Source organism: Lontra canadensis, unplaced genomic scaffold (assembly GCF_010015895.1).
Source record: "Lontra canadensis isolate GAN:19392208 unplaced genomic scaffold, GSC_riverotter_1.0 scaffold3, whole genome shotgun sequence".
NCBI lineage: Eukaryota > Metazoa > Chordata > Mammalia > Carnivora > Mustelidae > Lontra > Lontra canadensis.
Genome location: NW_022630997.1, coordinates 33,629,587 through 33,644,487, shown reverse-complemented (window position 1 = coordinate 33,644,487; position 14,901 = coordinate 33,629,587). Strand labels below are relative to the sequence as shown.

General features: G+C 36.8%; 1 protein-coding gene and 1 pseudogene across 11 annotated transcripts in view; one reads left to right on the top strand and one right to left on the bottom strand.

Moving 5' to 3' along the window:
• Positions 1-14,901, top strand: part of CCSER2 (coiled-coil serine rich protein 2) — a 183,470-nt gene that overhangs the window by 70,692 nt on the left and 97,877 nt on the right. For 10 of the 11 annotated variants that reach the window (XR_004380411.1, XM_032838474.1, XM_032838464.1 and 7 more), the window contains one exon: positions 11,655-11,745. Coding sequence is in view for 9 of the 11 variants with exons in the window: in XM_032838474.1 (XP_032694365.1) it covers positions 11,655-11,745 (91 nt within the window). In the remaining 2 variants the exon portion in view is untranslated. Of the gene's footprint in view, positions 1-1,315; positions 1,371-11,654; positions 11,746-14,901 lie in introns of all 11 variants that reach the window. The other variant, XR_004380412.1, reaches the window with a different exon arrangement.
• LOC116855655 lies at positions 8,736-9,333 on the bottom strand (annotated as a pseudogene).

Genomic DNA, 14,901 nt, shown 5'->3' with positions numbered 1-14,901 from the left:
TGAGAACTTGGCTTTTCATCTTACTCTGGATCCCTAGCATACAGTGCCTTGCTTTTCTCTTGGTGCTTTACATCTTTTCTTTGGCTTTTGACAATTTGAATATAATTCAAATTGGTATGCTGTCTGCATTTATCCTTCTTGTAATTCAGTTTGTTTCTTCATTGTGTAAATCCTTGTCTTTTTTCAAATTTGAGAAATTTTTGGCTATTATTTTTTCAGAATTCTTTCTGCCTGTTTTTCATTCTTCTTCTGAAGTTCTTGATCATGCATATGTTGGAGTGCCTTGACAGTATCTTCAGAAATCTCTCAGGCTTTTAACAAATTTTTTTTATTTTAATTCAGTTAAGTTAACATATAGGGTATTATTTCAGGGGTGGAATTTAGTGATTCATTATCAGTTGCATATAACACCCATTGCTTATTCCATCCAGTACCCTCCTTAATGCCCATCACCCAGTTACTGCATCCTTCTACCTACCTCTCCTCCAGCAACCCTCAGTTTGTTTCCTATGTTAAGAGTCTCTTATGGTTTGCCTCCCTGTCTGTTTTTATCTCATTTTATTTTTCCTTCTCTTCCCCTTTATCTGTTTTGTTTCTTAAGTTCCACATGTAAGTTACATCATACAGTATTTTTCTTTCTCTGACTTATTTTGCTTAGCATAATAACCTCTAGTTCCATCTCCATCATTGCAAATGGCAAGACTTCATTCTTTTCGATGGATGAGTAATATATATATAAAATAATATTCATATTATAATATGTGTATATATATATGGATATATATATATATAATATATATTTACCACATCATCTTTATCCATTCATCTGTCAGTCTGGGCTCTTTACATATTTTGACTGTTGTGGACATTGTTGCTATAAACATTGGGGCACATGTGCTCCTTCAAATCACTGTGTTTGTATCCTTTGGATAAATACCTGTTAGTGCATTTGCTGGGTTGTAGGGCAGTTCTGTTTTTAAGTTTTTGAGGAACCTTCATACTGTTTTCTAGAGTGGCTACACCAGTTTGCATTCCCACCTAAGTGTAAGAAGGTTCCCGTTTCTCTGCATCCTAGCCAACATCTGTTGTTTTCTGACATGTTAATTTTAGCCATTCTGACTGGTATGAAGTGGTATCTAATCGTGGTTCTCGTCAGTCCTTTTGTTTATAAAATAAATTTTATTTTATTGTTTTTCTTTCTTCTATGTAGCCTGAATAATTGCAATGGACAAATCTTCAGATTTGTTGATTCCTTCTTCTCTCTGTTCAAATCTGCTATTGAAATTCTTGTGATTTTTTTTTTTTTTTTCATGAGGACCAAATCAAGATAACGTATTTGAAATGCTTATCACAATACTGGCATCAAGTAGGTATGCAAAAATGTGGGTTTACAACTATATCATTTCTTAATTCTTAAGTGTTAACTCTTAATTGTTCTTTCTTTCTTAATTTTTTTTTAAAGATTTTATTTTTATTTATTTGACAGAGAGAGATCACAAGTAGACAGAGAGGCAGAGAGAGAGAGAGAGAGGGAAGCAGGCTCCCTGCTGAGCAGAGAGCCCGATGTGGGACTCGATCCCAGGAACCTGAGATCATGACCTGAGCCGAAGGCAGTGGCTTAACCCACTGAGCCACCCAGGCGCCCCTCTTTCTTAATTTTTAATTGTGGTAAAAAATTACATAAAATTTACCATTTCAGCTATTTTAAAGTATAGTTCAGTAGCATTAACTATATTCATGTTGTTGTAGAACAGATCTTTAGAACTTTTTTATCTTGCATAATTGAACCTCTGTATTCAATGAACAACAAGCTCTCCTTTTCCCTCTCCTCCCAGTCCCCGATAACCACTATTTTACTTTCTGTGTCTATGAGTTTGACTATTCTAGATACTGCATATATGTGGAATCATGCAGTATTGTCATTTTGTGACTGGCCTATATCACTTAGCAAAGTATCCTCAAGGTTCATCTGTGTTGTTGTATGTCATAAGCTTTCCTTCTTTTTAAAGGAGAATAATATTGCATTATATGTATATACCACATTTACCCATTCATCTTTTGATGGACATTTGGATTGTTTCCACCTCTTGACTTTTATAACTAAGACTGCAGTGAATGTGGGTGTGTATATATCTCTTTGCGATCCTGCTTTCAGTGATTGTGGATGTATACTCAGGAGTTTCAGTGAATTTTTCATTTGTCATACTTTAACTGGAGAATTTCTTTGTTTGTTTGCTTTTTATATTCCTTCTTTACCCATCTTCTGTACTTGGTTAAATATTCTTTGCCTATGGTTTTTTTGAGTTCTTTGAATATATCAAAGACAGTTGTTTTAAAGGCTGTCAATAGACAAAGTTCAAGCTTGAGCTTCATCAGGGATCATTTCTGTTATTAATTTTTCTTTTTCTGTGACTGGATGATACTTTCTTTGCATGACCCTAAGTTTTTGTTGAAAAATAGACATTTTGAATATTTTAATGTGGCAATACTGGAAATCATATTCTTCACTCTCCTTAGGGTTTGTTTTGTTACTTGCTTGTAGGCTATAGGTGTTTGCTTTTTAAGTAGTTTTTTAAGACTATTTTTGTAAAGTCTTTTTGCTCATCATGTTTAGTCTGAGAAGTTTGTGTTACTTTAGCTGTGTTTTAGGCAGGGATTTCCTTAAATGCCAAAAATAAACAAACAAAAGAGACAAAAGGAGGAGAGAAGGAGAGTGAGAGTAAGAGAGAAGGGAAGGAGGGGAAGAAGAAGGGAGGGTGACAGAGAAAGAAGGAAGAATTCAAAGCAGGAGAGTAAAAAATTCTCAAAGTCAAAATTAAAAAAACCTTGTTATCTTTCATCTTTGCATTTTGGCTCCTTTTTTGGGTACTCCTTCAGTGCTTAGCCTGATGATTTACAACTCTGTCTTAACCTTCACTTACTACTTTTTCTGAGCCTAGAGATCATATAGAGTTGAAAGCTTTGGGTCCTCTTAGGTCTTTACTGAGAATGCATCCTATTGTGGGCTTTTTTTGTGCCTTCACTATTCATTTATGTTTGTCAACTATAATATTTTGTTCCAGGGTGATTGTGGATTGTCTGTCTCCCAGTGGTTTTGAGCAATGCCCATTACTTTTCTACACTGTGTGAATTCCAAGCTAGGCAAAACAAACACATGCATTTTGTGTCAGTCACTCAGGTAACCCCAGACAGGTTAGAACAGAGAAACACAATTTTTTGGAATAAGGTCTTCACTGAGCTCTTTGGAAACAGGGACTGAGGTCCTAAACTGGGAACAAGATCTGCTCTCTTCAAATTTGCAGTCAGGCTGTAAAGGGGCATATGGGAAAGGCCAGTCTCACTGACAACTAGAGTGCAGAACCATACAGCAACTCAGAAATGGCTTAGAAGTTTCTTAAGAATTTAAACATATTTACTGTGTCACCCAGCAGTCCCACTACTCCTGGGCATGAAAGTTTATATTCACACAAAAACCTGTGCATGAATGTTTGTCAAATTTTTATTTATAACAGCTAGAAACTGGAAAAACCCAAAATGTCCTTCAGTGAGTACGTGGATACACAAACTGGTACATCCATGCAAAGGAATACCACTCAGCAATAAAAAGTAATGAATTATTGACATATTCAGTGACTTAGGTGAATCTTTTTGTTTAAGATTTTATTCATTTATTTGTCAGAGAGAGAGAGACCGAAAGAGAGCGGTGAAGTACAGCCAGGGGGAGTAGGAGGCAGAGGGAGCTGAGTACAGGACTCAATCCCAGGACTCTGGGATTATGACCTAAGCCAAATAATAGACACTTAACTGACTGAGAAACCCAGGTGCCTTGACTTAGGTGAATCTTAAAGGTATTCTGTTGAGTGTCAGAAGCCAGTCTAAAAGGGTTGCAAACTCTGATTCCATTTATATGACATTCTTAAAAGACGAAGCTGTAGAGTTGGAGAATGGATCATTATTGGGGATATGAGTGGGTGGTGGGTGTAACTATAGCTGGATAGTACAAGGAAGATTTTTCAGGTGAAGAGACTATTTTGTCCTAATTGTATTGGTGCTTACACAAAATAATATGTATTTTAAAATTCATAAACTGTACAATAAGAAAAAATTAATTTTACTGCATGATAATTACAGTAGATAGTGCTATTCATTTGTCAAAAACATGAAGGCTTTCTTCAGTTTATTAGTGAAAGAGGGATTCATGGAAGAAAGAACTGGCCTACCACCTCATAGCTTGCTCTATTTGATTGGAAAAGTATTCTCAGAGGTCAAGGAAATTCTGTGATGATTCTGCTAATATGTATTCAGAGTTTTAATTCCAGTGAGTCTTGTGGGAAACCACTGGGAGCCAGAATATATAGATTTAAGGTTTTTTTTGTCATACTCCCAGCTAATGGTCTTATTAGATGGTCTCCCAACTTAAACAGGTACATGTGGATGTTGGCTGTCAAGAAGCCCTGGCTCGCCAGTTAGAGGATCCTGGCATAACAAACGTGGAACAGAAACTCTTTCCCACGTTAACCAGTCTCCATGCTGCATGTTTTTTTTTTTTTTTTCTTTCTATAATAATTCTTACCTGTGCAGATGACAGATTTCTAAGCTGGTGCAGAAAGATTACAATACATCAATTTTTTTTTTTTTTACTTTCTCTCTTTGCCTGCTTCCTTACTGAAAGGTCTCAGTAATATCTCTGATAAAACTCTGAGAAGCATAGATCTCCTATAAAGATGAATAGGGGAACATTGTTTAAGACAGATGTTAGAATCCAGTCTTCAACTCCTTATTCGGCTTCGTATGCCATCTCTGAGGTGCTGAGTCCCACACCTCAAATCTCTTGCCCATCTCACATATATTGTCCTCTGCTGAACATGTCTTCCAAAGATGCAGCAAGCATATCAAAATTACCAGGTTCTAAAATTAGGTATTAATTCTTTTACCTCCTACCAGTTTTTGTTTTCTTTTTTATACTTTATTTCAGTTAATAGGAATTATCCATGCGTTTCTCAAGCCAGGAACCAAGGAGTTATTTGTGGCTCCTTCCTTACTGCTCAGTGAGATTTTGTTCTATAGATCCTGACTCCTCAGTATGTTTTGTAACTGCTTATCCTTCATTCTCACTGACACTGATTAATGCCAGGCCACCATCATGTCACATGGATTCTGCAATAGCCACAAACTGCTTTTTCTTTCCTACTTAAATTCATTTTGGACACAGCAACCAGAATATTTCTTTAATGTAAATCTCAATTTACCACTTGTGAAAACTTATCAGTCATACCTCTTTCATTGACATAAAGTCTAGACGCCTTAATATGACCTAAATAGTTGTTCGTGATATAGATCTACTTCTCTGAGTGTTGTCTTAGTCACCTAGGGCTACTATAACAAAACACTATAGACTGAGTGGCTTAAACAGCAGACATTTATTTCAGTTTTGGATGCTGGAAGTCCAAGATCAATGTGTTGGCAAATTCATTTCCTGGTGAAGACAGACCCCTTTCCTTGCTTCCAGATAGCCACCTTCTTACTGTATACTCACATGGTGGGAGAGAAAGAGTGTGTGCTCCAATTTCTTTCTCTTCTTATAAGGACACTAATCCCATCATAGGGTTCCCACTATCCTGACTCTGACTAGAACAAATTACCCCCTGGAGACCCTACCTCCACATAGACTCTTATTGTGGGCTAGGGCTTCAGTATAAGAACTTTGGGAAAATACAAATAGTCCATAACAAGTGTTAACGAACTACTTGCAATTATCTGCATTGAGCAGGTCAGCAAACTCTGTCATATAAGCCAGCCACATCTGGTCAACCACCTTGTTTTTCACAGCCTGAAAAATGTTTTTTTACATTTTAGGTGGTTACACTTTAAATGATTCTGTAAGTACCTATGTAGTATACTGATTTTGTCTGTGGGCCTGCAAAGTCTAAGTATTTACTTTTTGTCTTTTAAAAATAAAATTTTTTTTTTTACTTGCACTTAGAGTAGATTATACTTTTTGATTCCTTGCTCTTAGCATACTGTTTCCTCTTCCATGTTCTAGAGACCATATTTGTTTGTTCTTTTAGATTTTCTCTGACTTGATTTTGTTTTAGGTTTTCTCTGACATGCCAAGACTTAGATATTCATCCATTGAGCTTTCATGGTAGTTGAGCCATTACCATACCGTAAAGAAACTGTTTGAGGGAAGACAAGTACCCTTGGAGGGCTGTTGCAACCTTGTTCAATTACCATTTGTAAAGTAGAGCCCTGGAGTGTTGGATGGTGAACCCTACTTCAGTAAAAGAGAACAAGGGAAATTGCAATAGAGAAGTTTATTACTAATAGATTCTGAAGGAAGTATTTGGCATGCCTGGAGGGGCCATAAAAGTGCAGGTAAGGAAAGTCACAAGTCCTGCAGTATGTGACTTTATTAGGGTTGATGACTAGAGTGCCTTGGGATTCCCGAACTAATTCTGGATTGGTCAGTACAAATCAAAAAGAGCAGGGTTTTGATAACCCCAAGTGAGTTTATTTAAGGGGTACGCAAGGGGAAGGCACTGGGAGGCAGGGTAATTACAGCTCGCAAGGGCTGTTAGGGAAATCCTATCAGGAATTTACATTTGCTTGTGATGCTGGGGTTATTACCTAGGGGCCTGAACTCATGGGAGGGGCTAGTTTCAGTTCAAGGCCCCTACAGGTACCTTGGCCACACAAAATGGATGCCAAGGCAGCAATATCATAGTTTAGCTACACTCTTGACAAAGACAAAGATGTGGGTATATCTTTTGCCTTCCACATACTGGTTTTTATATGTGTTGAGTTATTGAGGGTATATCTTTCAGTTGCCACATGGAGGGACAACAACAAATTCCCTCCCCACAAAATTGTTCAGATGTGAATACTGTATACTAAGAGGGTATGAAACAATTTATTACTCAAGTAACGATGCTTTCTGGGGAAAGAGAGTACCCAAAGTGGACAGGAATAGTTTGAGTGAAGTTAAGAGAGGCAGGTAGATCTGGTTTTTATTGTGGTTAAGGGATGTACCAGGATGATGGGTTCCCATACTCAGGCTAGGTTTATGTGGTTTGAACTTCTCTGCTGATGCCAAGAAAGGTAGATTTTTTCCAACATGAAGTTTTGGATATTATAAAAGCTTACTACAGAAAAATAAAAAAAGAATAGAAAGAGCATAAGTCCATATTATCTCACGTAATGGAAAATTATAATAATCCTTTGGCTTATAACCATTCTGATGTATTTTTCAGCGTTAAAGATAGTCATATTGTACATATACAATTCTTTTCCCTGCCCCCATGCTACACATCATCTTCCCATGTGTCTAGATAATAAATCATATGCAGTGATTTATTGGTGAGTATTAAGTTGAACATAAATACGGATGGTTTTCCTTCCCTCCCTTCCTTTCTGTAGCTACTGATAAGTCTGTTCCCCTTCCTTTTTCCATTGCGCTTTCTTAGTACCTTCTCAGAGTGATATAATTATTCTGTTACTTTTACATTCATTGGAACAGACTCATTTTCATTCTGTAAGATTAATTTTTTAACACTTTGATTATAAAATGAAACCTACAGAAAACCACACAAAACAAATGTAGGGTTTAGCTAGTTATTAAAAGTTGAACATAGGGGCACCTGGGTGGCTCAGTGGGTTAAAGCCTCTGCCTTCGGCTCAGGTCATGATCCCAGTGTCCTGGGATCGAGCTCTCTGTTCTGCAGGGAGCCCGCTTCCTCCTCTCTCTCTCTCTCTGCCTGCCTCTCTGCCTACTTGTGATCTCTATCTGTCAAATAAATAAATAAAATCTTTAAAAAAAAAAAAGTTGAACATCTTTTTGGTAGTGTGGCAGTGCTTTTACTGATAGGTGTGTCTCAGCAAGCCAAAGCCTGCTCTGGACCTAGAAAACGATGTTCTCTATTGCCTTTGATACTTTGCTGCATCCCTATTTATCAGAGCTGGCTTGGGGCACCCAACATTATTTTGTTTCACACATACATACATGTACACAGACAGCCAAATATTTTTATAGGAGATAAGATTTTTTAAGTAAAACTACATAAGTCAGTGCTTAATGCAGAAAATGAGAAAATGCAAGTACTCTAATGAAAACAAAAAGAAAAACTCCATAACCTATGTTTTGGCTTCCTTTCAGCTTTTTTCTTTGCATATTATACAATATTTTCTTTTTTTCCCCCAGAAAATGGATAATTCTGTACATGCTGTTTTACAGACCTATTTTTTTTAAAGTTAATATTTAGGTCTTTTCAGTGGAAAAAATGTATTTTTTCATTTAAAGTTAAAAACATTTTGTGTTCATACCAGTACTTTGCACTTACATTCAGGAACACAGGGTTTTAATTTAATTTCATTGTTTTTTACATCCTTTTTTTCTTTTTCCTAATTTGAGAATCCACTTTTCAACAAACATTAATATAACTGTTTTCATTTATACCCATGTATGCACAACCAGAATAATGATGCCAGTACTACCATCCATAATATAATTACTGAAAATAGTTTGAAAAATTTTCCTCACTTGAAATAGTTTCTCTCTGAGCATAATGTCAACTTAATAGACAGTTAGACTCATTTATTTTAATTTACTTTTGACTTACAGAGATTCATCAAAACATTTGTCAGAGCAAAAGATTAGAAACAACCTGTCCGTTTTTTTACCCAATTGACATCTTTCCTTGTCTATAAATATATTTTCATTATTATTTTTTTTTAGCACAAACACATTTATTTACTAACTAAAGGGATGATCCTAATTAAATCAGCACTTTGAAATAGTTGCATGTAAAATGTTTGTGCTAAAGATAACTGAACACAGTAATGGAAAAAAAAAGCAATATGGAGATTTGCTCATTGAACTGAGCTTGTTCATCCTCACAGCTAATTCCTGTCCAAAGTGGTGATGGAATTTTTACTCTACCTTTTCACAGACCCGAGTACAGATGACATTGTTCATGATGCATTCCACCACTAATTTCCCATTTTCCAATTTTCTTGTGATTGTACTTTCCTTCCCGTCCCACTCCTAATGTTGTATCAATGCACTCTCTGTGAAGTTGCAGACCGTCTGAGTTTTTCTGCCATCAGCTGTAGTTTCTTCAGACTTCTCTCCCAGGTTACATGAAAACTGCGTTGTTTCCAAAGTGCTCTCAGTTTTTATGGTGAGGTTTTTGCCGTCAGAAGAGATGATACAATCTGGTTTGGCCATCGCACCCACTTTTCACAGAGCCATTCCCACTCCTACTTCCTTCATGTATTCGTCAAAGCCTTTGCTCTCCATCAAGCACCATCTTCTACCAGCTGCTGAATGGTGGCCATGGTGGGCACAGGCGGGCGGGCAAGCAGGCCGAGCAAGCAGAACAGAGTGGGGGGTCGGGAGTGTGGCTTGCTCATTATTATTATTATTATTTTAAGATTTTATTTATTTATTTGACAGTCAGAGATCACAAGTAGGCAGAGAGGCAGGCAGAGAGAGAGGGGGAAGCAGGCTCCCTGCTGAGCAGAGGGCCAGATGCAGGGCTGGATCTCAGAACTCCGGGATCATGACCTGAGCAGAAGGCAGAGGCTAAACCCACCCCTGTGTTTAGCCTTTTTTTTGTTCTTGGGCATTTCTACTTTTTTGCCATTCTTTTTTTTTTTTTTAAATATATATATATATATATATATATGAGAGAGAGAGAGAGGAAACACAAGCAGCGGGGAGTGGGAGAGGGAGAAGCAGGCTTTTTGCTGAGCAGGGAGCCCAATGTGGGACTTTGTTCCAGGACACTGGGATTGTGACCCGACCCCAAGGCAGATGCTTAACCATCTGAGCCACCCTGTTGCCCCTTTTTTGCCACTCTAAATAATGCTGCAGTAACAGTACCTACACATACATTTTCTGCATTTGTCTATTGCTGAGGGCTAAAAAGACAAAGGAAGAACTTGTCTTTTTAAAAAGGTTTTAGTTAAATTTTGACAAATTGGCTGCCAGAAAGTTTATGAATCTAATCCTATCTGCAATATTAATGAGTACTAGATTCTTTTCAATTTTGCTAAGTCACCATTGGTGTTAGCATTTTTTTCCTACATCATATTTATTGTGTGTTTATTTTATATTTTGGGAATTGTCTATTATGGCCTTTGCCAGTTTTTTTTTCCATGTCCTTTTTTTTTGGGGGGGGGCGGCTTTTAGGAAGATATATATTAAGGCAGCAGGTATTTCATGATGGAAAGAGGTTCTGTGAAATAATCCCTTTTTGTGTCAAGGTTAAATAATTATCCAGAGGTGTTTCTTCATTTCTGCTTTTTCAGAAACAATTATTCCATTTGCTTTTAATCCTCAATGCATTCTGGAAGGAAGGCCAACAACACAAAATTGGAAAGGTTTGGATGGAATACCCAACATAGGAAATAAATTCTAATTTTATTCATATTATCTGTAATAAAGTAGACATCCCCCTTCTATAAGAGTTTTTCAAGTCCCTAATCTCTAAATTGTTTAAAAATTTATGGATTTTTGTATCTTTTTATTTATATATACTAATGAAAGGTCTTGTAGTTGAATTAGTTCTTAGATTAGAAGTATCAGCTAGTGGGCTACAAGTCAAACTGAGTTCCTGACTTTAAACTTAGTTTTTATTTTGCTAATTAGACTTCAGAATAAGAGTCTTTGAAAACAAAACATTACTCTTCTCAGGATAGGTGAGAGCTGGCAAGATTGCAAATAGAACCCCAGAGTGACTGCTTATACCAGTTTAACTAGTCCACTAGTAGACTAGTCCAGTACTATTTGTCTTTTATTTTTTATTTTTTAAAAGATTGTTTTTATTTATTTCTTTGTCAGAGAGAGAGACAGAGATAGCGGGGCCACAAGCAGGGGGTGTGGGAGAGGGAGAAGCAGGCTTCCCTCAGAGCAGGGAGCCTGATATGTAGGAATCATGACCTGAGCCAAAGGCAGATGCTTAATGACTGAGCCACCCAGGTGCCCCAAACATTTGTCTTTTTTAGAAAAAACAAATTAAGGCAAACCAAACCAAGGTAGTAGTGGTGCTGAAGGTAAGAGTAGGTGGGTTTGACACAAGAAAGAAAATGAAATAATTATGTAGTTAAATACTTTTGTTATTTTACATGAGTTGTCCAATCCCTATGTATAATAAAACACAACCTCTCACAACAAATGTAAATAAATTTTGGGAGATTCTTTACCATCTTTGATTGTTCATGTTATCAAGGAGATTGGTTTAAGCATGGACTCAGGAGGTAGACCTTTTGTGTTTGTATCCTATTTTGGCTCTCTGTACATTAATTTCTAGTAATTGTAATAGTTGTTAAATCATAGCGTTATTTTGAAGGTTAAATAAGTGAATTAATATTTGTAAAGTACTTAGAACAATATCTTGCAGTGAGCATTGTGCAAGCTTTTAAAAATGAATTAAAAATTTCTTCGTGGGAGAAAGACTAGGAGAAGAATATTACGAATAGTTTAACAAGTAAACCAATTGAATCTTTTTTATTAAAAAGTTTTTATCTTAAAAATTTATTTTTACAACATAAACATTGAGTGAATTCAGTCTATCATAGAGTGATATTTTCAAAACTAATGATTACATCCATTTTTTAAGGTAGATTATAGCATTTTTTACTGCTTTTATTCACAGGATATTCTAAATAATCTTGAATCATGTGACCTTGAGGACGATGACCTTATGCTTGATGTGGATCTGCCTGAGGATGCACCTCTTGATAATGGTAAGTGACTATGATATTGAAACTCCAGAGGCATATATAGTTGAGCTGCTTGTCTAGGGCCAATTTAATATTTGTTACTTACAAACTTCCCAATCTCAATGAAGGAAGTCTTTTAGACTGAGAATCCGTCTTAGTGATATTAATTAGATTCATTTGCAAACTTATTTAAATGTGTCAAACCTTGATTTTGTTGGTCTTAGATATAAGTCTGTATGATCCAGTGAAACTGTATATCTATATTATAAAGTAAGTAGTAGGTAGGATTTGTCCTTTTTGCCCCTGTGTACATATCCAACTTTTCTTCCTTTTGTTTCATTTTGATTCTAAGAAGAAACACATTCAGAGAAACAGAGGTATCATTTGACTTGTGAAATAGTGGTAAAATTCATTAAGTTTTACTTATGACAAATAAGTGTTACTAAGGATAAATATTTTTAAAAGGTCAATTCTGAAACTTTTAAAAAGATTATTTCTGGGAAAATGGTGACTTTCTGAATAAATCAGTCTACCTTTTTTTTTTTTCTTTCTTTTTTTTTTTTTTTTTTAACTCCCAAACCCAATCTGTCTTTCTCTCTGGATCCTAGTAACTGCTGGGGTAAGGATTTAGACAATCCATATGCAAGAGGGGCCTAGGTACTCTTGTCCCTGCTGACTTAATATTTATAGCATTTTCTATCTTAAGGACTGATCTAGAATTAAAGACCAGCCTAAAAAAGCCCCTGGGGCAAAGGTTGAAATGGGAATTCTCTGGAAAGAGGAGTGGTTCCAGAAGTTCTGCATTTGCCTGGTCTCTCAGGCCTCCCAGGGAGAGATGAACCAAAGAAGCTAGTGAAGTTCTTTTTATACATGATGCTAGAAAAATGCAGGGATATTTTGGAGAGGGCAGATGTTTGTTCTGGTGCTACTGAGGGTACAAGAAGCTCACATTTGTCACTCCCCCTGCCCCATACTGCCAGGGTGCTCTGTAACAATCTCAGAGTCTCAGTGGCTTTCAAAATAAACATTTATTTATTCATGGATGTATAGATTAGCTGGGACTGCTCAGGCTGTGAGACTGAGTTCAGGTCTACTCCTTATTTCTTCATTTTGAGACCAGGATTACCTGGATCAGGTTTGTCTCATGGCAGATGGAGAAGGACAACAGGCTGGACAGAGACATGCATATCTTAGGGTCTTCACTTAGAGTCTTAGAACCAACACACTGTTACCTCTGCCCACATTCTGTTGGCCAAAGCAAGTTATATGGCCAAGCCTAATACCAGCGGGACTGGGAAGTGTATTCTGTTCGCAGTGAGGAACTCTGTAGCAGAAGACACTGAATATATAATTCTACTAAAGGAGATAGTGAAGAGCTGAGAACAATACCACAGGGTTTGAGACTGTAGCACCTTCTCGTGGTTCTGCTGTCACCTAGGATGCTCAGAGCTGAGTTCTAGTCAACTGAGAAAGAAAAATCACAGCCAACATCCAGGAAGAAGAATAGGGGAAATAATAGAACTCCCAGGATTAGACTGGCCCAAGGAAGTATTAATGAAAGCACTTAAAGAAATACAGTTGCAGCACAGTGCTTTCTGGAGCTATAAAAGATTTTCTACCAGAGTAGTTGAGTACATGACAGAAAGCACAGCTACTGTTGAAATCCAAGTTAGTGGCCTGGAAGATCAAGTGGAAAAATATAGAAAAATACAGGAAAATGTAGAACACAGAGGGAAAACATAAGCCATTAACAATTATGGGGGGAAAGAGATGATGATCGAAGAGATTTCATGTGAAGTTTTAAGGGCTGGTAGTGATGATTGAGAGATGTATTTCCTTGGAATAAATCACATCCTAGATAATCCATTTTACTTTGACAGATTTTAACTTCTCTTTGGAAACTTTAAACCCTTTCTGAGCTATAGGAATTGGTATTAAAGCCTGCCTCATCTTTAGAGGACAACCAAAAGTTATCCTCATGTTGGATCAAATTAGAATCATAAGGAAATTTAAAGTCTTTGAGGTCTTGGTTGGGGACTTGTGAAAAGTAGTAGGGAAGCCATGAGGTATCTCACATATATCGTAAATTTTCCTCAGAGAAGGCAAACAGGTATTGACTGTTTTGTGCTAACAGAACACTGAAGAAAGCAGAATGTAAGTCTAAAATATGTAGCCTTTGGAGGCACCTATATGCTTTCTAAAGGTGTTAGTCTACTTTTGAAGTCTGCAGTGGATTTAACCTTTCTTTGCTTACAGAACTGAATCAGAGCTCAGTCTGCATTCATAGAGAAGACTTTGTTGACAGCCTCTGAAGGCCCTTTTCTAACCTCTTCTAGTTTCCTATGCAATGGATGGAAATTCAGTTGATACTACCCCAAAATATGGCACTTTGGCATATTGATTAGTTTAAGCTCAAGGAGTTTGAGAAAAGTACAGAAACAAGAAAGTCACTTTGACCTTCTCCCCACCTCACCCTCCTTCCTTGAAATAGGTCATAAAACCCTCATGTGAGAGGTACCTTCCCTATACCCAGAGGAAAGGCACATTCTTAATTCCAAAACAAAGAGACTCCAAAGAAGAATTCTTAAAAAAATAGGGCTTGCTAAGTTTCCCTCAGTTTACTATAGTTACTCATATTCCTTAACCTCATATTCCTCCACTTTGTATCAAACCTAGCATAAAAACACACAGGTCTGTTTCTTTGGGTCTTTATTTCCTTGTGAAGGTTCCCGTGTCACATATCATATTAAATAAGTTTTTATGCTTTCCTTCTGTTAATCTGTCTTGTCAGTTTAATTTTCTGACCCTACAAGGGTCAAGAAAAATTCTTCCTCTCCTATACAATCAATCATGTTTCTTCAGTTATATCACCTTCAAATTTTTCACACTGTGCCTTTTCCATTTCATCTTTTGCACCTGGGGTTCCCTCTTATATATGAACTAGTGGGTATTAGGGATCCTGGATTATCAATTCCTGAAACGATTCTAAATTCCTTTGCAAATTTCTCCCAATCTTATTTTGATCTTAGAAAACATGCAGCCATGATTCTCAGCTTAGAATGAGACCAGGTCTTAAAAATCAATCTTACGGGGTTTTCCTCTCTTCTGAAGGAGGTTTAACTTTAAGAGATAGTGAGTCTTTGAAGTTTCTGGCCAGCTTCAGGGTAGGGAAACAGGTCA